Raw genomic sequence first — 25,434 nt, 5'->3', positions numbered from 1 at the left:
AACTCGAGGAGGAGGTCCAGCGGCTGCGGTGGTAGGCTCCGGACCTCCGTGGGCCGCTGCGGCACCTCGAAGGGCACGAACTGCCCAGGGATACCGGGCTCAACCTCCGGAGGCTCGCGGGGCCGAACAGTGGCATTATCACATTGCTCCGGCGTACAGTCGGCAGTGCAGGCGGCGGCGAGGTCCTCGGGCAGCAGGGCAAAGATACACGACTTCGCCGAGCCCGTGGAACGGCCAGATCCGTCAGAATCGTCAGAATCCATTAATTGAGTATTGGTAATGATGGATTTGGTAGATGTACCGGAGTGGAAATCATAGGGGCAACTCAAGCAGTGGATGTACCAGATGCGGTGCGGGGTAAAAGGGGGCCCGTTATGTGGAGCCAATGTACTGTCGCCTTGCAGCACTCGATGGGATATATCACGTCAAATTGGACGTCAGCAGTCTGTGCATCTTGAACGTCGACAGTATACGGTTTCGTGTCTTTTAACCCGTCGGATCCAAATCGAAAGTTGCTGACCCGTGAGTTGCATTGATGATCCCATTTCACGCACAACAAATGGACTCATCTGCTGAAACTAGGAATTCTTCTGTTTACGTGAGCGTGGAATTGAAGACACGATGGAGCTCGGCGTTTACTCTCAACCTCACGACGGGGAGGGTGGTAGAAGGACCGAGTTTCTGCCCTTCATCGTCGGAGAGGAGATGAAACAGCTTCGCCATTCGATTGCAGCCTCCTATGGACTTGACAACGGCAGCATCGAGGACATTTATCCGTGCATGCCCATGCAGGTCAGCATCTTCACGTTGGGTTCTCAGAACTCAGCCGGGTACATTGTGCACAGCGTCCTCGATATTAACCCGGAGGCATCTGTCGAGAGGTTCCGTGCCGCCTGGGAGGATATACACCGGAGCACTGCGATCCTGCGAACAAGAATAGTCCACGACGAACAGCACGGCTTTCTGCAGGTCGTGCTCCGGGAGGAAATAACATGGACCGAGGTGCAGGATGCAGACGAGTATTTGCAGAGTGACGGAAGCTCTTGCATGGAATTCGGCCAGCCTCTTTCTCGCTACTCCTGGGTCCGAGGAAAGGCCGGCAAGAAGCACCAGTTCATTTGGACAGTACACCACGCCGTAATGGACGGCTGGTTCTCGGCTATTCTCACGAGAAGAGTGCAACAACTGTATCACGGACTACCATCCTCTCAGCTGGTACAATTCAAAGCATTTATCCAGCATCTCCAGCAAAAGAATTTCAACGAGGCGGAGCACTACTGGCGGCGGTCTTTGAAGCAGTGCGACTGCGTTGACTTTCCCGGCCCGCCTCGCTCAAAGGCCGAGCCTAAGGGGTTCGTCAGGAAGATGTATGTCTCGAGACAGGTCATTTGGCAAGGTCGACGCTTCAAGCGATCGGCTCTTGTTTACGCAGCCTGGGGTTTGGTCATGAGCTCGACGACTGGCTCCAAGAGCGTCGTTTTTGGAACAGTCACCTCTGGAAGAAGAACGGACATGGAGAACGTCAAGCTTGTGGCCGGGCCAACAATATGCACTGTGCCGGCGTACATCGAGGTCGACCGGGAGCAACTGGCGTCGAAGTTTGTCGACGACATAGGAAGAGAGACGTCTCTGCGGGAAAGATTCGACTTTATCGGCCTGGCCAACATCGCAAAGGTATCCGCGAGAGCCCAGAAGGCGTGTCAGTTCGGAACTCTGATCATCGTTCAAGGAACGAGCGGACCATTGAGTATGGACAACAGCATCGGGGATTGGACAAGGATGCCACATGCCGCGCCAGTCACGTCGGATTCACTTTCTCTCGACGTCTTCATAAGCGAGGAAGACACCAAGGTCGTGGCCAACTTCAACACACAGGTCATCGATGTCGGCACTGTCGACCTTCTGATCGCTCAGCTGTTGCATGTCATGGAACAGCTGGGCGAGAGTACCGACGGCAGAACTCTAAGGGACATTAGCTTGGTCACGCCCGAGGATAGGGAAAGACTTTGGGGTTGGAACGGTGCTCTGCCGCCGGCGATAGAGCGCTGCGCGCATGACTGGATCCGAGAGCAAGCCAGGTCACGGCCCGAAGTACTAGCCGTGGAAGCATAGGACGGGGACCTGAACTACGGTGAACTCGACAACCTATCTACAGCCCTCGCCCATCACCTTGTTAACATCGGCGTCGGTCCCGGGGCGATCGTTCCTATTTACTTCGAGAAGTCGATGTGGGTGTCCGTGTCGATCCTGGCCGTCCTTAAGACCGGAGGAGCTTTCCTTATACTCAATCCAGCATACCCCGAGCCACGCCTCTATGCGATTGTCGAGCAGGCCGATGCCACCATCGTTCTTACATCGGTCTCGACGAACTCGCTAGGCTCTCGACTAGTCGAGCAAGCCGTTGTAGTAGGTAATAGGCTTATCCCGGACACATGCCGGATAATAGCGCTGCCTGACGTCGACCCTTCATCATTGATATATACCGTCTTCACTTCCGGCAGTACCGGCCTGCCCAAGGGTGTTCTTGTGTCACACACTGCTTTCGCCTCCAACGCCCACTATCAAGCGGACGAGCTCGGGTTCAAGCCGTTGTCAAGGGTGTACGACTTTGCTAACTACATTTTTGACGATTTTGTCTACTACACCGTTATCACGTTAGTGAAGGGTGGTTGTATCTGTGTTCCATCAGATGATGATCGTACGAACAACTTTATGGGGTCTATCATCGCCACAAGGGCGACAATTCTCTATATTACCACGTCCGTCTCTCGATTGCTCGACCCCACCCATTTACCCCTCTTGGAGACCGTTATAGGAGGCGGCGAGCCGGTGACACTTTTCGATACGGAGCGCTGGTGGGGGTATGCAAACCTGATCAATGCCTACGGGCTAGCCGAGTGTATTACGAATACAATCATTAATCCACATCCCGAAACGAAGGAGGCCGCAACCAGCATCGGCAAGGGTGCGGGGGTAGTCACCTGGGTCGTCGACCCGGCCGACTATAATAGCCTTATGCCCATCGGCAATATCGGAGAGCTGCTCCTCGAAGGCCCTCTTCTTGGCCTCGGCTACTTGAAGGACCCGGAAAAGACGGTAGCCGCGTTTATCCGGGATCCTATGTGGCTAGTTAAGGGAACCCCCTAGTACCCGGGACGCTACGGCGTTCTTTATAAGACGGGCGATCTAGTACGCTATAGCCCGGACGGTAGCCTTATATACGTCGGCCGTAAAGATATGCAAGTTAAGATCTGCGGCCAGCGGGTCGAGCTCAGCGAGGTTAAGTACCAGATCCGCGCATGTCTCCTATAAGCTCAGGAGGCCGAGCAGGTCGCCGCCGAGGTCATCGTCCCGTCCGGAGACGGGGCTAGCCCTATACTTACTGTTTTCCTATTGGACGTAATAACTACAGCCGATAGCCAGGCCACCCTACTCCCTATCCTAAGTGATGTGGAAGATAGGCTCGCGGAGCACTTGCCGAACTATATGATTCCGGCCGTTATTTTTACTCTGCCCCGCCTTTTATTGACGGTAACGGGTAAGACGGATCGTAAGCAACTCCGCAAAATAGTAGCTGGGTTCTCTATCCAAGACCTGGCCGACCAGCTCGACCAGAGTAAGGCCCCCAAGCGAATGCTATCGACGGATACGGAACGGTAGTTATAGGAACTCTGGGCTCGTATGCTCAATATCGATACGTCTAGTATCGGTCTTAACGATAGTTTTCTCCGGCTCGGCGGCGACTCTATTACCGCCATATAGCTTATAGCCGAGGGCCGTAAGGACTAGATCGCCCTCTTAGTTATAGACGTCTTCCACTCGCTTAAACTTAGTATTATGGCCTAGGCTATCTCTAGGAGCGGTAAATCCGTAGCTGGCTATACTCTAGTTTCGCTATTCTCCTTGGCAGGAGATATTTTTAACTCTATATACTACCTTAACGCCCTTTTGTCCAGCTGTGGTGTTTCCGCTACTGAGATTGAAGATGTTTATCCCTGCACGCCTCTCCAAGAAGGCCTCTTTGCGTTAACATCTAAACAACCAGGGGACTATACGCTTCAAGCAGTTCTAGAACTGTCTGATGATGTCAATGTGAACCGCTTCTGCGCCTCATGGGAGAAAGCCGTTGAGTCCTTTGCTATCCTACGTACCAGGATTGTTCAGCATACGGACCTTGGCCTGTTCCAAGTTATTGTCAGAGTACCGGTCGACTGGGTGCGGGCAGATGACCTCGAGCGCTATCTTGAGGTCGATAGATCAATGCCGATGGAGCTTGGCCAACCCCTCTCACGCTATGCAATGATATAGAACGCGGGAGCGAGTCACAGCTGGTTCGTATGGACCATATACTACGCCGCCTACGACGGGGCATCAATGTCAGTCCTCCTTAGTTCCGTATTGGACATATATAAAAGTATTTAACCAAAGAGCTAGTTATGTTGACTTTAACTCTTTTATTTGTCACCTTCTCGAAACCAACAGCATAAAAAATATAGAATACTGGCGGTTATAGTTTATTAGTTACTAATCCATTCCATTTCTACCCCCTCCTCCCCAGGCAGCACAGATGGTAGCCTATTTAATAGTGGAATCTATCTGCGTATTACCGATAGCAGAGAAGTCAGACTTTACCTTGGCGACGATGGTGCGGGCCGTATGGGCTATAGTCGGTTACGGAAATACCGATCTGGAGGATATAGTCTTCGGAGCCACCGTTTCTGGCCGCGGCGCTTCACTTCCGGGTATCGAGACGATCGTAGGACCGACCATCGCGACCGTCCCTGTCAGAGTCCACATCCAGCCCCAACAACAGGTTTTGGACTACCTGCGGGAAGTGCAGGACGATTTCATTGAGATGATACCTTTCAAACAGGCGGGGCTTCAGGCAATCGCCAAGGCCAGCCCTGAAGCCCGGCGGGCCTATGACTTCCAGACGCTTCTGGTAGTACAGCCGCCAGATGAGAACCTCCTTACCGCATCCTCCTTTGGACGGTGGCGAACGCGGTCGGGTGAACAGGCCTTCAGCACATATAGCGTAACGCTAACGTATTATTTTCAAAAAAACCACGTGGAGATCGTGGCCGGCTATAACTCTTACGTTCTAAGTTATTAGCAAATGAAGAGAACGGTAGAGTAGTTCAGCTTTATAATACAAAAGCTTGCCGCATCGGGATATAGTATTACTATTTACAATATTATGACTTTAATACCGTAGGACCGTGAGTAAGTTTGGGCATAGAATATAAAGGTCCCGCCGGCGATAGAGCGCTGCGCGTATAACTGGATCCGAGAGTAAGCCAGGTCACGGCCCGAAGCACTAGCCGTAGAAGTATAGGACGGGGACCTGAACTACGGTGAACTCGATAACCTATTTATAGCCCTTACCCATCACTTTATTAATATCGGCGTCGGTCCTGGGGCGATCGTTCCTATCTACTTTGAAAAGTCGATGTAGGTGTCCGTATCGATCCTGGCCGTCCTTAAGACCGGAGGAGCTTTCCTTATACTTAATCTAGCACACCCCGAGCTACGCCTTTATGCGATTATCGAGCAGGCCGATACCACTATCATTCTTATATCGGTCTTAACGAACTCGCTAGGCTCTCGACTGGTCGAGCAAGCCGTCGTAATAGGTAATGGGCTCATCCCGGACACATACCGGATAATAGCGCTACCTAACGTCGACCCTTTATCATTAATATATGCCATCTTCACTTCCGGCAGTACCGGCCTGCCCAAGGGTGTTCTTGTGTCACACACTGCTTTCGCCTCCAACGTCCACTATCAAGCGGACGAGCTCGGGTTCAAGCCGTTGTCAAGGGTGTACGACTTTGCTAACCACGCGTTCGATATGTTTATACACTCCATGGTCACCACCCTTGCGAAGGGCGGATGTCTTTGTATCCCATCCGAGCAAGACCGCACAGATAATCTCATGGCATCCATGATCAATGCGCGGGTGACACTCCTTTCCCTTACCTCGTCTGTTTCTCGGCTTCTAGACCCTGCTCAACTACCATTAGTAGAGAGGGTTCTGTTAGGTGGGGAGCCTGTGACCTTGTGCGAGACAGAGCTCTGGGGTGTGAAAAAGGTGGTGAACATGTATGGCCCGGCCGAGTGTACACCAGTCACAGTAGTGAACGCCAAGGCCGAGACTCCGGAAGCCGCGACCAGCATCGGCAAGGGTGCGGGGGCAGTCACTTGGGTCGTCGACCTGGCCGACCACAATAGCCTTATGCCCATCGGCAATGTCGGAGAGCTACTCCTCGAAGGCCCTCTTCTTGGCCTCGGCTACCTAAAGGACCCGGAAAAGACGGTAGCCGCGTTTATCCGGGATCTTACGTGGCTGGTTAAGGGAACCCCCCAGCACCCGGGACGCTACGGTGTTCTCTATAAGACGGGCGATCTAGTACGCTATAGCCCGGACGGTAGCCTTACTTATATCGGCCGCAAAAATACGTAAGTTAAGATCCGCGGCCAGTAGGTCGAGCTCAGCGAGGTTGAGTACTAGATCCGCGCATGTCTCCCGCAAGCTCAGGAGGCCGAGCAGGTCGCCGCCGAGGTCATCGTCCCGTCCGGAGACGGGGCTAGCCCTATGCTTGCTATTTTCCTATCGGACGTAATAACTACAGCCGACAGCCAGGCCACCCTACTCCCTATCCCAAATAATATGGAAGACAGGCTCGCGGAGCACTTGCCGAACTATATGATTCCGGCCGTCATTTTTACTCTGTCCCGCCTTCCACTGACGGCAACGGGTAAGACGGACCGGAAGCAGCTCCGTGAGATGGCGTCCCAAACTTCCGTTGATCAGCTGCTCGAAATGCGGAGACAGAAACGCCACGGTCATCCGACAATCTCGACCAAGGCGGAAGTCGCAATGCAGCAAATCTGGGGACGAATCCTCTGTCTCGAGGCCGATGGCATCGGTGCAGACGACAGCTTCTTCGGCCTCGGTGGTGACTCCATTAGCGCCATGAAGCTCGTTGTCGAAGCCCGGCAGGCTGGCCTGACACTCACCGTCGCGGACGTCTTTCGGAACCCAAGACTGTCCGCATTGTCCCGCCTTTCGCTACCCATACGTCACGCGGATGCACTGCAGGAGGAGTTGACTCCCTTTACCTTGCTGGCTGACACCGTACACATACCGAGCTTCCGCAGGCGTATCGCCGCCGTTTGCGGCCTCGACGTGCGCCTTATCGAGGATGCCTATCCATGCACCCCCTGCAAGAGGGACTCATCGCCCTGACTTCCAAGTCTGCCCAAGCCTATACCATGCGCAGCGTGCTACAGCTTTCAGAACATGTCAATCTAGATGCATTCCGGCAAGCTTGGGAGGAGTCTGTTCGCTGTCTCCCTGTTCTCCGTACGCGCATCGTGCAGGATCGTGATGCCGGCTTGGTCCAACTGGTGGTCAGTGAAAGCATAACATGGGGCTCGGGAACGGACCTCGAACGGTATCTCGAAGAGGATGCCTCATTCCCGATGGTCCTCGGCCACCCGCTTGCTCGCTACGCCATCGTAACCGACAGTGAGGCCCAATGCTCATCGTTCATCTGGACGGTGCATCACTCGCTGTATGATGGCCATTTCATCCGTCGGGTGCACGACCTTGTCAGGCGGATCTACGATGGTAGGCCGGATGAGGTCAGAATGAAGGATTTCAAATTCTTCACAAGCCACCTCGCTAGAGTGGATTCTGTGGAGGCAATACTACTGTATTGGATCTGATGATGATGAAGGGAAAAGCTGAGCGCTGGCTGGGCTGGATATCTGGGCAAGGTGTAGGTGGGGCAGCTCCGAGATGTGAAGGAGCTGCCTCACGTGACCCGCCTGCACCTGCCACAACAACTGGTTCAGATCTTACAGTTGATGAGGCTATGGTCCAAGAACACATACCTCGAAAGGTACCCACTGTTAGTAATTGTTAAGGTTATAGAGGGCTACGGCCCACTGCACTATCATCTCTCAACATCAGCCCATACGAGCTGAACACCACGACCATGGCGGTCTCCCTAGATGTAGGGCCATCGATCACGGTTCACGGGGACGCCGGTATATCTCGGCGGTCGGGACGAGTCCGGAAGCCGACTGCAAAGGTCAGAGTGGTTGAGCAGGTCAACCACCAGGACAATTCTGAGCTCAAAGACGAGATCAATAAGCTTTCGAATCTGGTCCAGGACCTCCTGCGTCGGGACGCCGAGAGGGAACAGTTTTTGAAAGACTGTTTGACGAAGATCGAATCCTTGGAGAGAGAGCTTCAGGAGGAGAAACAGCGTTCAAACCGGCATCAACGTGGTCTAGCAAGGTCTATGCACGCTATTGGCACAGGGCCTAGCGAGACTGACCTGAGTTCCCAGGGGCATCCCTCGCACACAACCCAGAACCAGCCGCCCCCAGTCCGTTCATACGCGGCGGCGGCGAGCCAGCCACTGTCCAGAAGACAGGATGAACCAACGCCAGCCAAACAAGCCGCAAAACAAGCTACAAACCGGGCGGCCTTAAAGGATCTACGCGTCTTCGCGCGTCTATCGCCTGAAAGCCCGCTTCGGAACGAGAAAGCCTACGACATATACATCTTCGTTCGGGAAAGGCTAAGTCCCCAAGCCCGAGAAGCCCTCAAGGGGATCGACCATGTCAAGACAGGATTAGCACTCCTACCTTCGTCAATGGAAGGTGCAAAAGTCCTGCTAGAGAACAGAGAACAGATCGCTGCCCTTCTCCAAGCGCAAGCGATCGAGCAACGCGATACCTGGATCCGAGCCTATATCGCAAACGTCCCTTACACCAGGCATTGTCTGGTAACCAACACTGAGCTGGAAATCACGACCGAGGAGCTCCTTGAAGAGATCCAGGTCTCGACGAAACTCAAGCCTGAAAAAGCACACTTCTCTAGGAAGGACGAAGTCGAAAGGCTAGGCACGGTGACAGCCTGGTTCAAGGCGGAAGCCGTAAGGCAACTACCAAGACGCCTCCGTTTGATGGGGGCCAGCGTTTTTGTAAACCTGCAGTTCCCGAAGGAGAAGAGGTCTCCTCAATGTCTCCGCTGCGGCGGTTTTCACAACGAACGAACGTGCACCAGAAGGAAGAGATGCCTCAAGTGCAGCTCTCCTTCCCACACAACTGATCAACACCGGGCACCCTGCGGCGGCACTGAGGGTCACGATGGCTGCGACTGCCCCTTTAAATGCCCGTCGTGTAACGGGCCTCATGCCGCCTTCGATGCGACTTGCCCTATCCAACCCAAAGTGGTGAAGGGGGTAGTCCAGAGGAGGGATAAGGCTCAGCTACGGGCCATCCGAGCTGAGGGAGAAAGATTATGGAGAAATGCGACCCAGCAGTCGCATCGACATTCCCGTGAAGAAGAACAAGCGATGGACTGTACCCCGACGAATGAGACACAAAAGAAGAATACAGCCCTCTAAAACCCTGCAAATCATGCAAGCGAATGTGGGCAGGCGGGCATCCGCCCACGAAACAGCACTGAACCTGGCTTACGCAGCCCAGATCGATATACTCCTAATACAAGAGCCGTCTATCCGTTCGGAAGAGAGGAGGCTCACAAGACACCACCCAGGTTTTGAGACTTTCACCCCAGTAGATAACTGGACCGAAGACCGTCCCAGGGTACTTACCTACCTCCGCAGAGGAACTGGGGTACGAGGCGTACAAACACGGCCTCTACCCGATCCATCCACAGACCTGCTCTTCTTACGACTCCTCTCAGGAACGAAGGAGGTCCTCATAGTCATTAACGTATATAACGCCCCTCGTGGCTCTCTGCGATCTGGCCAGGCTCTCAGGAACATCCTAGCGGCCTGGCAACCCAAACCTGAGGATCGAGTACTGATTGCGGGGGATTTTAACTTACACCATTGGACGTGGCAGCCCGAGGCCACGAGTTCCCCGGACGCTGAAAACCTAGTAGAATGGGCAGAAGCCGCTAGCCTTGTCCTAATGTCACCTATAGGTGAACCCACGCACAAAGGCGGCAACACCCTAGATTTATGCTGGGCGTCCAGCAACCTCCATGGGGCTTCCACCAGCATAGAAACGTCACTACACACGACATCAGACCACGAATCTCTGCTTACCCGGGTCCCCTTGGCCCTGATCGATTCACCCAGCCAGACCCCGGGAAGGTTTCGGCTCGACACGATGGACGAGGAGCTTTTCCTCGGCATCATTAAACGTAACTTACAACCCATACGCCGCACTGCAAGCAACATCCAAGACCACAGTCTTTAGATCTCCTAGCATAATAGCTTACGGACTGTCTTATTAAAGCACTCACGGCTTCCACAAAGCGTACGCTCGGGAAAGGTACAGGGAGACTATACTGGAGCGAGAGCTGCACACGTAAAACCGAGCCTATGCGAGTAAGCGAGCGATGTTAGTAAGACTCCGCGCAGCCGGAGTGAACTGCCAATGGGAAGAAGAGGAGGTCGAAGCTCTAAAACAGGACTTCCTCTACGAGTTTAAACGCTCCAAGGATGCCTTTTGGAAAGATAAGATCTCCTCAGCCTCCTCAAGCAAAGACATATTTGAAATGGTGGTTGGCACAAAGCCACAGGATCCTTTCAGACCCCGCCACTCCGAGATGTAGACAACCAAGACACGCTTGTCTCATAACCAAAAGAGAAGCGCGACTTATTTACCCGCGTCCTCCTTAGAAACGCTGCAATCTCCGAGGACATACCAATAGAAAGCCCAGTCCTACAAAGGCAAGCTACGCTTCCTTTCCCGTAGGTTACGAAGGACGAGGTACGGTCTTCGGTTCTCACCGCGGGAAACACGACTCCTGGGACCGACGGAATCACTACGACTGCTTTGAAAATAGCATGGCCAGTTATTGAGGATATTGTCCTCTCACTTTATAGCGGGTGTATACGCGAGGGTTGGCATCCTACTTGTTTTAAAGAAGCAACTCTCGTGATCCTAGCAAAACCGGGAAAAAGAGACAAGACACTCCCGCGCTCCTATAGGCCAATTGCGCTCTTGGCCGTCCTCGGAAAAGGCTTGGAGAGACTCATCGCCAGACGACTTGCCTGGATCGCAGTTAAACATCGTGTTCTGCACGATCAACAGTTTGGAGCACTCCCTCTTCGCTCTTGCAGCGACCTCATCGCAGCGGCCATCCACGACATCGAGTGCGCCTGGCAAAGAGGCCTGGTTACCTCCATGCTTACGCTCGATATAAAAGGGGCTTTCGACGCCGTGCTCCCAGGACGACTGGTCCGACGCCTCTGCGAACAAGGATGGCCGGAGAACCTCGTACGCTGGGTCTTAAGTTTTGTTACCGGAAGGAGAGCAAGAATAAGGCTTGATGGGGAGGTAGGAGACGTCTTCGGTCTCGAATGCGGACTACCACAAGGCTCACCCGTGTCTCCCATTCTATTTATGCTCTATATTGAACCTCTTTTTAAGCTAGGCATAGCTCGCCTAGGAAGGAAGCGATCTCGTTTCGGCTACGCCGATGACGTTGCTATCTTGGCAAGCTTAATATTATTAGAGAACAACTGTGACATCCTAACCAAGGAATGGAAAGAAACCTTAGGATGGGGCGCGACGGAAGGAATCACTTTTGACCTCGATAAGTCCGAACTGATCCACTTCACTAAGAGACGAAAAGACGGAAACCCATCAATCACAGTAGGTTTGCCGGATGGGAGGTATCATACAGTTCAGGCTATCAAAGAAGGCTCTTCTCTACGCTGGCTCGGCGTTTACTTCGACCGTAAACTCACATTCAAGAGTCACGTAAGAAACCTCTCTGCAAAAGCATGCCAAGTAGTCAATGGACTACGGGGACTAGGGAACACTGTCTGGGGCGCGCCTGCGTACTTACTTCGTCGAGCGATCACCTCTTGTGTATTACCTACTCAATACTATGCATCTGAAGCATAGTGGCCCGGCAAGAGCCGGATAAAGAATGGACGTACTATCTCAAACGGGGTTGGTAGTCTGCTACACCAACTGGACGCGACGCAAACCAAAGCCATCAGAGCGATGGTCCCCGTATACAGAACTACGCCTGTACCGATCCTACAGCGCGAGGCGGCTCTACCCCCAGCAGAGGTGATACTGGACGCGAAGCTCCACACAGCGTCCACCAGAATCCATCGTCTGGACGAGCGACACCCTCTCCGAACGAGACTCAGGGACAAATCAGGACCAGACTCACGGCTACGACGAATGGCAAGCCTCGTAAGCAAAAATACCGAATACATCGATCCGTTAGAACTCCCCCCTTGGGAGCAACTAGCGGACTGGCAGACAGCCCTCGCCAGGGTCGGCTACGAATCTAATAAGACCAAAGAAGAACAGGCCCTCTCCTTTGCAGGCAGGATGGCAACTTTCTCCAAGCGGGACATTGTTGTCTACACTGACGGGTCCCAGATGTCGGACGGCAGCAGCACCTCCGCCGGAGCAGGCTGGGTAGGGTACCAAGCTACACGGCAGATCTTCCGCGGATCCGAACCACTCGGCTCCCAAACTGAGGTGTATGACGCGGAGGCACATGCTGCGTATCACGGCCTGATGGAAGCCACCCGGGCTCCTACGGCTCGTATGGCAGATAACGTCCACATCTGCCTCGACAACCTCGCAGTCGCGGCTAGACTATACTCCCAAAGCACAGGAAGCAGCCAGGCTAGATTTAGGGCCTTCAATAGGCTCTCTTCCTCCTGGACTCGGAGACAAAGAGAGAGCTGGACAACCCCCGGCAGGGTTTATGTTTGGTGGTGCCCTGGGCACACGGGAGTACCAGGAAATGAAGAAGCGGATGCTCTAGCCAAGGAAGCCTGCAAACTAATCCCAAAATCACAACCACAGCCCTCATTAGCGCACCTAGAAAGGCAAGCTAAAGCAGCTGCCTTCCAAGCCTTTGCCAGAAAATGGCTGTCCCAATGCCCTCGGCAATATGCCGACCTCGAGATAATTCTTCACCCCAAGCCGCCCGAACTCCGCCTCCCTCGGCACTTACTAGGAAGGCTATACGCAGCAAGATCCCATCATGGAGACTTTGCAGCATACCACGAGAGATTCGCTCATCAAGATGCGTTGCTCAACTGCAGCTGTGGGAAACCCAAGACACCAGTCCATTTCTACTTCTGCAAGCGTGGACGCAAGGCTACACCGCGCTACCTCCGCCAACGTATGGCCAAAGCAAGTATTGATTTCTTGTTAGGTTCTGCTAAGGGAGCCTCTCTTCTATGCGAATGGATAGGGGAGACCAATTTCTTTTCCGAAATTTGCCCGAGTCATTGAACAGGAACGTTAGGTGAAGACGGTAGCCTGTAATATAGTTTAGATTAGTATAGACCATGTCGGCATAGCGCCCGGCACGTCCTTCTGTTACCAGACGTTAAATACATCATCATCATCATCATCATGAGGCTATGGTCCGATCTGAAGGTCGATCTCCAGAGACAACAACGAGTCCAACGAAACCTATCCCAACTGGCTATAAGATCTGGATCCTTGCCCAGTCTGGCTACTGTATACGGTGGCTATGGCACGTACATGGAAAGGGCCCATACGCATTAGTCCCCCAGGCGCAGCCCGCCCAGCCCAGCCTAACCCGGTCGGCTAGGCCAGCTGCTAGAAAGCTAGCTCTGTTGACACCAACGCAACAAGTAGTAATTACGCTTGTTTCCCTACTTCCAGCTTCAACCTACCACGTATTTCTTGACAACCTCTTCGCCTCTATACGTCTCTTCCGTACCCTACGGAATCAACAGGTTGGAGCTTCTGGTACCTGCCGGAAGGATAGTGGGATAGACGAGATCCTAGTCGCTGAGAAAGAGACTGAAGGACGGGGTATCCCCTGGGGTAAAGTACACTGTATCCCTACTTTAGATGGGGAGGTAAGCTGCCAGCCTGCTCTTCTCAGCCTGCCCACCCCAGCTGACTAGTAAGCAGGTCAACCAATTCACCTGGAAGGATAATGCCCTCGTACTCTTCCTATCAACTGTCTTCCAGAATGGCCAGGAAGTTATTCGCAGCCGCCGCCGCCCAGCTGGGGATTCCGCTGCCAAGAGAGCTTCCCGGCAAGTCTTTGGCCCGGATGTACGTAAGGACCTACCAGTTCCTAGGGCAATCGATGAATACAACCACAAGATGAATGGGGTTGATGTGAGTGACCAGATGAGGTCATATTATCAATACGGCCACCCTATTCGCCGAGGGGGCTGGCAGTCAATTGCCTGGAATTTCCTACTGGAAGTGGTAGTTGTGAATAGCTTCCTGCTACAGCTCTGGGGTAGCCCTAGGTGGCAGAAGATCAAAACCCACTACCAATGGCGGCAGCTGCTTGCAGCCCAGCTTATCCAGCAGTTTGGCCCATTAGCAGGCGGGCGGAGACTATCACGGCCTAGACGGGCTACAGACAAAAGGAATACCTCTATTCTATGGAAACAGCATCGCAAGGGATCACGAAAGGTATCTTCACCTTGTAGCTATTGTGGTAGTAGGAAGGTTCTAAACCAGATATCTGGGAATACCCTCACTCAGCGACGACGGCAGACAACTCGAAAGGGTTGCTTAGACTGTAATGTACCATTATGTATTAGTAAAGATTGCTGGTACCTCTGGCACACCCAAAATCTATAGGAAATATAGGTACTACAACCCTACTGGTTAGTTTAATGAATTTGCAAGCCCTTATTGGCTCTACCCCGCCCTTGGCGAAAGTGCTGTCCATTGGCACCCGATGGGATATAGCGCAGGGAGTACACGTCGAGGGAGGAGCAGATTTCAGTAATTCATCATTTTACCCCTAACTGCATTTGGCCTCTGAGAGCTTCCACCCTGCGTCAGCACCCCAACTTGACAGGGGGCTGGCCAGTGCGAACTTCTGCCGTTAATGCCCTAGGCAAGCAGTCGATGTTATCAGACACAACCATGGCCGCCCTTGTGAGACTCCTCAAGAACGAGGACAGCGATGTACGAAGATCCGCCGCTAAAGCCCTAGGCAAGCAGTCGAAGTTATCAGACAAGATATTGGATACGTTAGGAATATATGTTCAGCCGGAGGAACAAACTCCCTCTTGCTCTGAAGATTTAGAGTATTTTTATGAAAGCTTTCTACAGCGCAGCTTCCTAGAGCATTTTAGTTTTTCTGTTGATGAAGATATTTGCGTAATCAATCAAGCGTCTGGACTTAGAAAAGCGAAATTGAAAGATGAAAGTCGATTTCAAGTAGAAATCAGGAGGGCGCAATGCCAGTTAGAGGAGACCTATACCTGAGGTCTCTGGTCTGCTCTTGGCAGGCAGAATGAAGATACGATGTACCATGGATAATCTCCTAATGAGATAATTATGCGGCCGGCCATCAGGGCGACACGTATCAAACTATAGAAACAAGACATTAAAACAGGCGTTCACTAATTTCTCGACCTAGCAGTAATTTGCTAGAGATTGCTGTTCGTTACTAGTAAAGCATCTACTCCTTATAATCAACCAATCTTCAAACTTCTAGAGCTCTTCTTGGGCCGAGGGTAATCGCATTGGCTAGGAGTGGAAGTTGATATGCTGATAATGACACCGGTGTAAAAGCCTTGGACGGGGATCGTCGGAGAGGCGGCAGACGGGATGACCAACATAGAGCCAATTGAAAGCCAGGGCAACTAAAAGACCAACGAGCCAATCACCAAGCGACTGACCTACTGGACAACAAAACGACCATACCAAATTTGATAACAATGCGGTCAGTATATGTGACGACCAACGAGGAGGCAAGCAAGTTGGCAGATGTGACGGCTAAATAGGCGGCAGACGGGATGACTAACATGGAGCCATGCAACGGACAGGGCTACCATAAGGCCAACAACCAGTCAACAAGGCGACTGGCCGACAAAACGACCACACCAAATTTGTCAATAATGCGGTTGGCAGATGTGACGACCAACATGAAGGCTAAGGGACGACCAACACGAAGGCCAACTAGAAGTGGAAAAATGTGACGACCAATGAGGAGGTGAGCAAGATGGCAGATGTGACGGCTAAAAAGGCGGCTGTCGTGACGACCAACAAGATGACCAACAAGGTGATCAACAAGGTGGCAAGTAGGACGGCCACTACAATCAGCAAGAAGGCGGCAGACATGACACAAGATAGAGCAGTTAGGCCCCAGGACTAGTCAACCATCACTGGATAGGCCAACAACACAGGCCACCCAAGCGAGAGATAACCAACACATCTACTCAGCATACTGTTGGATCTCTGAGCAGTCGGCAGAAAAGGTGGATCTGGAAGGCGGTATGGGCACTTACAAACGGCCCTTTCACTTACATACCACTTCTGAGAGATCATGGGCTCTGCCCACAACCTCCTCCTTCCACCTCCATACGCAGCAATAATAGACCATTATTGACCCTTCGTTCCAACCGTACGGTTGCCCTGCTGACGTGTATACCAACAATACCTTATTCAAGCGACCAGCTAGCTAGCTTGCTTGCCATAGCTACGAAGAATAAATAAGTCACAAATCAAAGCTCTCTGAACAATTAACCAGAAGTCAAAACTAGCAAATGACTATAGCTTCTAACCACTTATTACAGCCCGACATACATGAACAAGCCAGTGCCCACCCCGTAGGTCTATATCGGCTACTTAATCAGATATATGCAGGACGGACGGGAACTCAGATGATCTCTTGCGGGACGGAAAACTATACACAAGTCACGTATAAACAAGATAAGACAATATGTCGTAGGGTATATATGGCGTTAATTGCTGCCCGTAATTAACGGCGTCGTTTTTGCGACACTATAAGCATACCGAGTATAGCTATAAGCGCTTACTAGTCCATTTATAGTAGTCACTAATGTTACGCCCGCTGCAATTAGTCACTATGAGCGCGTACCTATATAGTGCAGAACAGGGGACAATAACGCCGGAGTCATCTTTATCGAAGCTTTTCTTTGTGCCACAGTTGGTTGCCCTGAACTGCTCGATAAGGCTTCGGCGATCAATCGTGGTCTTGTCAGAGGGTTGTAAGTCAAGATAGCCGAAAGTGATCGTGAGATCGAATACAGAGTTCATTGCTGAAGAGGCTATGGAAGGTCTGTCCTTGAGTCCAGCTCAAGTCTATACTATATGCGAGTCCTGGCCGTGAACATGTCCTTTGTCTGTGATCATCGTGAGTGATCAGCGAGCGCTAATATTTCCACCTGGCCTGCTTATTCTTTATCTTATGAGCACGTAACTTACTCTATAGTTCTTCCGTCCCGTGGAATGACTCCTATATGTCCTACTCCTATATATATGATCCGCTAGATATATTATCAAAGGCGCGAAGCAGGCTGAGAAGGAACATCAACGATGTCTGGAAAAGAACACCGACGTAGTAGACATCTACACGGAGGGCAGCCAACACGTTTTTTCCACAGATATAGGGGAACCCTAGCTGGCCCCGAGTTGAGACCCTGTTCGAATGGCGTAGACTGCTCTCTACCCAGCTAATTCAGAGGTTTGGACCATTCGCTACTGTTCGTCGTCGAGCACGCCCGGGGAGGGCGACAGACCGAAGGAACGAAGAGATTCCATGGCAACTACACATATGAGGCAGCAGAAATGTTTGCTCGCCCTGCGTGGCTTGCAGCCGGCAGTCGCAAATGAAAGATAGGGGTGTGTTGGGGCCTAAGTGGGAATAGTCGCACCCAACGTACGCAGCGGTAGTATTCGAGGAAGGGCTGCCTTGAATCTAACGTGGCAATATTTACTAGTGAAGGTTACTAGTACCAATTCTATACGCAGAATCTATAACTAGTTAAAATAAGTAGTTACCAATTATCGATTAATATCGTTGGTTGGCAAAGCGGGCCCGAATGGCCCCGATTGGCTACCTCACCGTATCTCTATGTACCGACGTCATGCCGCGACAGATAGGATAGCCAGAGAACAGGTCTTATCACCAAGGAGCCCAGGTATGCCAGTCTCACCCAGAAGGGTCGCTTACATCTCACCCTCTTTGGAGGGCTGGACTAGTAGTTGGGTCGGTGACGACTAGCGAATACCTGGTGTTGTATGTTTTGGGTTTTTGTTTTAAATGTCCTCAAGTCCATAGAGGATTAAGATCACATGTGGTGTATTAAGACTTGATGTCTGCTCTCTTGTCAAGGAGTATCTGGACAACCTCCATATTTCCTTTTAATGAAGCAGCTTGAAGCGCGTTGCCAAACTGGCCGCCCTGGGCGTTGACATCTGCTCCCTTGTCGAGGAGTATCTGGATGACCTCCTTATGTCCATGGAATGAAGCAGCTTGAAGAGCGTTTCCGTACCTGCCTCCCTGGGCTTGGATGTCTGCCCCATGTTTCAATAATTCCTCCACCGCACACACAATCCCTCCACGTGCTATATGGTACAATACAGGAGTCTTCTCAATTTCAAATCTTTCTGGTTCCACTTCCTCTGGCCTATCTACGTTATAGAGTCCGTAACACACCTTAGGAGAATCTTTATGCAGGCAAAACTCTTTGATGAGCTTACGGGCCATGCTGGTCTCAAATCCGACAGCATAGTCTATCTAATAACGTGTAGAATACTACGCAAGCGGGTACGACTATCTAACCTCTAAAAGAGAAAGGTTGTGGTCTAAATCTAATAGGTACGCAAGGCATACTTCCACAATAGAAGCTCTGGCCAGTGGCTCTGCGAAGGCTTCAAATATGTTCTGTTCTAGTCGGTCGGATACCAGGTATTCCTTTACCGAGAAATGCGCGAGCTATAGCTCTCTCACCTCGTGTTGTTCATCGTTACCGCCCCGAGTAACAACAACTACTAAACTAGAACAGTAGATGATATCTCGTCTGGTTGTGGCATTCGGTTCTTGGCATCAAACCTGGGCTTGTTTTTAATGACCACAGTAATTACATCAACAGCTTCTTCGATGCGTAAAGGTCGTTCAGAAAAGGTTAGAAATTGCAGTATCCGCTTGGCGTTCTGTTCAAACTCAGGCGGAATTCTACGTAGGACTTGGGCGTATGTCTCGTCTAGCGTCCTTGGCAAAGATTATAGCGTTTGGCGAAGACTGTTAGGATCAGGGCATTTTTCAAGAGCATCAAGTTGGCATGAGACCCAGCGAAACCTATTTCCTGACTTAGCAGCAGTATTCAAGAGGGTTAATCTTTTCTCACATTCCGTTAGCTTTCTCCATCAGATGGCCTTCGATCTCATCCAGAATTTCTTCTCGTGTTCGCTACCTCTTAAATCCCTCGTGTTGTCTTACTGTTTCATGAACATACGCACGTATGTCTTCAGTGACAAGCTCGCTCTGGAGAGGGATCTGGTTGTCGATATGTCTTTCCAATGCTGACTTGATGTCGTGTTCAGGGCGACTCGTGACAAGAAGGTGGATATTTACTTGCGGTAAGTTTAGAATACCCTCAATCCAGTCTAGCAACCCCTCGTTGCTTAGACCTGTTCTCTTCTGGCATTCGTCGAGTGCATCCAAGACGATCCATACTTCGCCGATCTGCTGAGCCATAGCCTCGAACGTTGAGATTAGCAAGTCAATACTCGGCTGGCGTGAAGCATTTTTGCAAGAGTAGTAGAGTGAATCTAGATGCGTATGGACGTCCTGGCTTTTGGAGTACAGCTGAGTAATTAGCGACCGAATGGCTTTCTCGAGCGATTGTTTATTAGTATCGGTGAAGTCGAAGTAAAAATAGAGGAGACTTTTGGCATAAGATTCGGTGTTCCTGAGGTCCTTAATAACCGTTGAACTCAGGATTGTCTTTCCGCAGCCCTGGATGCCGTGGAGCCATAACGAGGACTTTGGCGATTTTTTCTACTTGGAGTATTCCTTGCTTTCGAGAAACCACTGCTCTGTACGTTTATGACGTTGCCGGGAGGCCTTGTTGTAATTTGTTGATGGATCCGGCGGAGAGAGCCACTTCATGAGTTCCTGAAAATGCTGGCTCTGTTGCAGGCTTTTCGTGGCCCAGCGGATTTGAGACACGCCTTCATGTACTGCAAAGTTTTTAATTAGTATAATTTTGTAGTCGCAAAGCTATAAAATAATTGAAATAAATAAAACACTAACTAGATCCCAGGACTTCTACGACCCTCCTTTTAGCCTCGATCTTGTTAGGTGGAATCTGGCGAAGAACGTCTTTAGCGTACGCTATAGCTACCATAGCTGCAAAACCTTGCTAGTCCTTGTTCTTGTGTGAGTCGGAATAGTCGTATATACCCCGGATGACCAGATACGGGAAGTGGTTTATTAGGCCGGCCGCCTCTATCTTAAAGCATAATACGTCCTTCTCGGCCGCTAGTCGATCCCGGATGAGTGCGTCTTTTATTAGCTGATTTGCGGAGGCGATTAGTCCGTAGTGAATAGTAGGGCTGTCTTCGTCTTCGTCTCGTTCGCGGCGCGGTACGAGGTGGGTTGAGTCGTATCTGCATGGTTCGATGCAGCCTTCCTCCGAGTCCGGCGTAAGTACGATGTCTGATTTGTATAGCCTGTTGCTGCTCGGATGTGGCCGCGAGTACTTTTTTCGGAGTCGAGGCTTCTTCTCGATAACCATCTTAACATAGTCGTCAAGCTGGTGGCCATCCGCCTCGTACATAGCCTTGAGTCCACTTACGGCCGCTCGCAGTACTTTCGGCGATTGGTTCAGAAACCCCGTTTCCAGAAACGTCTGATTCTGTATCGTCTTGCCAAAGTTATACTGGAAAACCCCGCCTTTGCCGTTACGGGGACTGCTTACCACGATGTCGCCGAGGCGGATGTCGTGCTTCTGACTCGGCGCGCCGCCCCCGATGCCGACCATTAATCCGAGCCGGATGTTGGGAAAGCTGTGTAGCATGTCCCCGGCGACGACCGCGGCCGAGGCTATGCCGTACTCTCCATTGGGTAAGACGGCGATAACGACGTTGTGATCGCCAAGCTTGCCTAATGCGTAGTTGTTGCTATCATTCTGCGAAACTTCCCTAGGTCTTTCGTGTCTCTCGTTAAGAAAGGCCTGTGTAGCGACAAATTCGGTGGTGATGGCGCAAATCCAGCTAATAGTATAGTTCTGAGGGTCCGATATGCTTGTGAGGTGAATAAGGTGGCTGCTAGTGGGAGCCTTGTTGCGTAGAAAGTGCACTGCTCGAGGGATTGTTGCAAAGGATGTGTATCGCGCGGAAGAGGCAACCGTTTGACATATGCGGTAGTTCGGAATAGATGCCGCCGCAAAAGCCGCCCTGCGGATAGCTACTGGTCGCAGAGGCGTCGAGGCAGCAAGGCAGATTCGCTCTGGGCTTGCATGACTTGCCGGGCGATATAGATGGGTCTTTTCGTCCTTCGGTGAGCGAGCTACCAATGAGCGTATATCAAGTTGTGGAGTACCCTCTGCACAAGCATTATAAAGCGAATAATTCAACTACTGCTTATTGGTTATTCTTGGTCTTAATTGGCTTGGCCGGGATGCGCGATTTGACGATGCTTCGAGTGGTGTGGAGGTAATACTACTGTATTGGATCTGATGATGAAGATGGGAAAAGCTGACGGCTGGCTGGGCTGGATATCTGGGCAAGGTGTAGGTGGGGCAGCTCTGAGATGTGAAGGAACTGCCTCACGTTTTCCACTCGCACCTGCCACAAATGGTGCCTGCATCTTGTCAAATGGGTTGTATAGGCACTATTGGCCTTGTTGTATTGCGCTGCTATGCTGCTCTAGGAGAGGGAGCCCCTAACAGTTCCCTAACAGGCTGATATGGCAGGTGCCTCCTGATAGTGCCTAGAGCATTTTAGTAGTTGGGGGGACCTGGAATTGTTTACGACAATTTACCGAGAGCCTAGAAACACACATCTTGTTGGTAAACGCCGCCGGGCATCGGAATCTTCAGGATAAGTTGAGTCCGAAAACTTAGCCAATCATGCTTGTATTACAGAGGGTTGGCGGCTCGCTTAGGGTGTCTAGGTGTTCAATTAGTGCTGACCGTCGGACGACGGAGCTGCTCAGGCTAAAACGGTGCCTGACCGTTTAGGAACGCACAATCCTTGTTCCGTATTCTGGGCTATTCTTCGTCACCCTGTGACGGAAACCTACACCAACTTCATGATGCCGAGTGCCCATAGATAAGCCCTATGAGGGCCGGATTAGTAGCTGGGTCGGTGACGACCAGCGAATACCTGGTGTTATTTGTTTTTGCCCAGTGTGAGCTTTTGCTTTGCGTTATTCATCACCCAGGAACATATTCTAAATTCCTTCTTTCCCAGCCTGACCACCGATTTCGACCTTGGCGCGAGCCGCAGGCCCACTCTGAAATCCTGTTCACTTCAGTGCTCACTGCCGAGCAATGAATGTGATGTAGTCCCCTGGTCGCGTTCCAATTCAATCACACAGTCGAGTCGACACAACGTCAAGTCTCTGCTCATCGCATTTCCTATGGAGGGTTTAGCAGGCAACCACAAGCATTCGTCGCACGCCTCTGCATTTCGTTCCCGAATATCATTTCAGACGCGGAAACACCATACGCCTGAAGTGATGTCGCAAAACGAAATTGTTTCTGCCGGATGACTGACTGTGCCGCTGCATGTCTCGGCCGCGTCCAATTGCACCGGAGAAGAAATGTTTGCTTGGAACCCTTGGCTTCCGAAGCTGATGTGATGAGGTCTAGAGCCCCCTTATCTGGTGCACTCTCTGTGCCATGTGTGCTGTCTGCTAAGGTCAATCTTGTTGACATTTCTTCGAACGCATCAATCGAGAGTTGCTGAGTGCACCACTGCAATGCCTCTTCAGACGAGGCAGATGTCTCAAATCAAGCCATCCGCGCCCGCGCCCGGCGATCATCAACGCTACCGAAACCGATCCGACGGCGCCCGTGGCGCGCCCAGGTCCTCCGTACGATCGCCGTCTCTCGATACTTCCCTTGACTCGCCGCGCTTCGACCTTTCCAAACTCCCAGAATACATCCATGAGCAAGATGTTGACGAGCTCGACTGCTCCATATGCTCCCTCGAAGAACACATGGACGAACCTTTCAGCCGACACAGCCCCGGTGCCCCAGATTTTGGTGCCCAGTCAATGATTGGCTTGGTCCTAAAGTGTCTTTCCGAACGACAGCGCGATTCATACGACTGGCCTGATATTGATCGAAGGATATGCAAGCTCGTCAGGGAATGGTGCAGGCAGCGTGATACACCGCGAAACATCCAGACCGTGACGCCTTGTCGTTTCTGCTACAGGATGCACGTTGAGGGTGACCGGTATACTGTGGTTCAGGTCGACTATGCCGTCGGAGTTCACCCTACCTCAGAAGCGCGTACGCGCGTAGCCGGCGACGAATGATAATGATAAAGCGGCCAACCCATTGTTTATGAAAGTCGAAGACCGTGGGATCCCGCGCGAATTCGAGGAGTCGTCTCGGGTATTACGTGCCCGATTGACTGGTGTCGAGATTCCTTCTCCGCTTGTCCTTTGTTTTTAGAGGTGGATGCGTGTCTGCAAAGCTTGCGAGATCCTCGAGCTTCGTGGACCAGACATACACAAAAAGGAATACGAGAAAGTACCTTATTCAAAGCTTCTATACGTGCCTGGATGTTAGTAAACTCTGAGAGCATATCATCACTTTTGGAGTTGACGAGAGAATGCTCTTTTGATTGTTTCAAGACTGCTCCAAGACTGGAAGATCGATCGAAACTGAGAAATGGCGTTGGGCGTCTCTCACTCACGGCCACTAGTTGGAGTGAGTCTTCGCTCCGACGAGGAGGACATGGATCCTTGTATCATTTTCTTATTTCCTGGCAGCTACTAGCACTGCTCACTTTAGACTAGAGTTCGACTGAGTCTTTTCAGATATAAGGGAGGATACTCGTGCATATTGGAACGCCACATCGACATGGAGAGTTTTTGGGGGTGACTGCTGGATCACCGCAGTACTACGCCGCCGGATAGGTCTGCCCGCTCTCAAGCCATATCTAGAATCAACGAAGCTACAGACCGAACGGTCTACTAATAGGGTTCACTCCCAAGCTTGCCGTCGCGGTCACCGCCGTGAACACTCCCACTCGCACTATCGCGTTCATTGCTGTTGTTTTGCTCGAGATTGTCAGAGTCTCCTTCTTCTTCACCCTCACCTGGATGTCGATCCCCGCTCAGCTTTTCTCCTTCTCCTGACTGCCCGAGCTCGCCTAGCTGCTCAATTCCGCTTAGCTGCTGAAATTCACCTGGCGACTCAAGCCCGTCTAGGTGAACTTCCCCTCCCAGTTGTTCTTCAACTCTCAATTGCTCTTCACCTGCCAATTGCTCTTCTGGCCTCGCCTCTTCTTTGCGAGGCGATGCTTCGCGGCTTGTGGGCACCACTCTATCAGTAGAAGAAGCAGGCTCCTGCACATCAAGACTGGTTGGCTCGGCAGGCCCGGTAGAGAACCTTGCCCGGCGCGGTGGTCGACGCGGAGGTGTCGCCAATGGTCGAACAGAACCTGGCACACCCTCTTCTAAATCCTCTCCAGCGTTATCCTCAGGCTCTACGGCATTGATTGAGCGCTTTAGATGCCGCGAAAATCTTCGTGGTGGGGTCTGCAGCAGGCCAAGACGGGTAGGTGTGCTCGAGACAATATCAACCGCGTCGTCGAGGGCGAGAGACGATGGCCGCTGGGGAGTAGACGGACCAATAGCGACACCGCTCATCTTGTAAAGATGGAATCTTCGTGCGCAATTGTACTCCGTAGGGTCTACACAGCTTAGTTTCTCCGTCGTTGGCAGTGCGTGATCAACTTCGTTGGGAGCCGCACCAACTTTCTTTTTTCCGTCTCCGCAAGTCCAACGTCAGTGGTGGCCCATATATCATGGTGACGTAAGACGGTGCACGGTCTCGGCTCCTCAACTTGGGGCTGTCGTGACGTGACTAAGCAGCTGGATTGACTTTGGTCCATTTCACAGATAGAAAAATCGACCGGACAATTGGAAAAGTTGGTATGCCGGCTGAATCGGATACAAATGATCTGTCTTCATTCGCGACTGACAACTAGACTCCGGGCTGGAATGCGCAGCAGCTACCGGGAGGATGGCCATTGGGGTAAATTGTAATTGGCCCTGTGTGTCCACTTATCCTAATAAGCTCCGTCTCCAAGCGTCGGGCCGTGCTCATGCTCAGTGTACTCCGTAGACGGCGACACCTGTTTGTTCACACAGGCACACAGGGAACAGCAGCAAAAGGGGGAAAGAGGAATCTTGGCAGCTGCTTTGGAAGCGGAGGAGCAACAAATCTAGATCTTAACCCACGAATCACGGGCCGCCCCGCTTGCAGAAGCGCCGATGCCAGGCCGCCCAGACGCTCACACCGGTCTCGTTTACGTGTAGGCGACTTTTATTCAAACGACATCTATTGGCTAAACATGCACGTTGCCGGCTTCTCTGAACCCCCTACCATGGCCAAACATTCAATAGAACTGTCTCTCCCCGGTAGATAGCAGATTATCACTTGTATTAATCTTCAAATT

The 25,434-nt window shown here is 51.7% G+C and overlaps 6 protein-coding genes across 6 annotated transcripts; 4 read left to right on the top strand and 2 right to left on the bottom strand.

The window, feature by feature from the left end:
- Positions 1-621: 621 nt before the first annotated feature.
- On the top strand, positions 622-4,308 carry BDP81DRAFT_455844 (uncharacterized protein; the record flags this gene model as incomplete). Its single annotated transcript, XM_060593104.1, has 5 exons — positions 622-2,020; positions 2,156-3,146; positions 3,420-3,616; positions 3,763-3,778; positions 3,957-4,308. The coding sequence occupies 5 exons, from the start codon at positions 622-624 to the stop codon at positions 4,306-4,308; spliced, it is 2,955 nt and encodes a 984-aa protein (XP_060437885.1).
- A 334-nt stretch (positions 4,309-4,642) lies between these two features.
- BDP81DRAFT_400789 (uncharacterized protein) lies at positions 4,643-7,249 on the top strand (the record flags this gene model as incomplete). The annotated part of the gene is made up of 3 exons (XM_060588738.1): positions 4,643-5,035; positions 5,456-6,409; positions 6,512-7,249. The coding sequence occupies 3 exons, from the start codon at positions 4,643-4,645 to the stop codon at positions 7,247-7,249; spliced, it is 2,085 nt and encodes a 694-aa protein (XP_060437884.1).
- An 11,430-nt stretch (positions 7,250-18,679) lies between these two features.
- Positions 18,680-19,464, top strand: BDP81DRAFT_170303 (uncharacterized protein). Its single transcript, XM_060582158.1, has one exon. The coding sequence runs from the start codon at positions 18,860-18,862 to the stop codon at positions 19,316-19,318; it is 459 nt and encodes a 152-aa protein (XP_060437883.1). The 5' UTR covers positions 18,680-18,859; the 3' UTR covers positions 19,319-19,464.
- A 506-nt stretch (positions 19,465-19,970) lies between these two features.
- Positions 19,971-21,604, bottom strand: BDP81DRAFT_442710 (nucleoside phosphorylase domain-containing protein; the record flags this gene model as incomplete). Its single annotated transcript, XM_060591689.1, has 3 exons — positions 19,971-20,152; positions 20,198-21,023; positions 21,461-21,604. 3 exons carry the CDS (start codon positions 21,602-21,604, stop codon positions 20,043-20,045), a joined length of 1,080 nt encoding a protein of 359 aa, XP_060437882.1. The 3' UTR covers positions 19,971-20,042.
- Positions 21,605-22,506: 902 nt separating this feature from the next.
- BDP81DRAFT_170251 (uncharacterized protein) lies at positions 22,507-23,294 on the top strand. The gene has a single exon (XM_060582157.1). The coding sequence runs from the start codon at positions 22,721-22,723 to the stop codon at positions 23,279-23,281; it is 561 nt and encodes a 186-aa protein (XP_060437881.1). The 5' UTR covers positions 22,507-22,720; the 3' UTR covers positions 23,282-23,294.
- Positions 23,295-23,748: 454 nt separating this feature from the next.
- On the bottom strand, positions 23,749-24,910 carry BDP81DRAFT_170249 (uncharacterized protein). The gene has a single exon (XM_060582156.1). The coding sequence runs from the start codon at positions 24,620-24,622 to the stop codon at positions 23,945-23,947; it is 678 nt and encodes a 225-aa protein (XP_060437880.1). The 5' UTR covers positions 24,623-24,910; the 3' UTR covers positions 23,749-23,944.
- Positions 24,911-25,434: the final 524 nt, after the last annotated feature.

Source organism: Colletotrichum phormii, assembly GCF_030913505.1.
Source record: "Colletotrichum phormii strain CBS 102054 chromosome Unknown BDP81scaffold_42, whole genome shotgun sequence".
In the NCBI taxonomy this organism is placed as follows: Eukaryota; Fungi; Ascomycota; class Sordariomycetes; order Glomerellales; family Glomerellaceae; genus Colletotrichum; species Colletotrichum phormii.
This window is presented reverse-complemented; position numbering and strand designations above follow the sequence as displayed.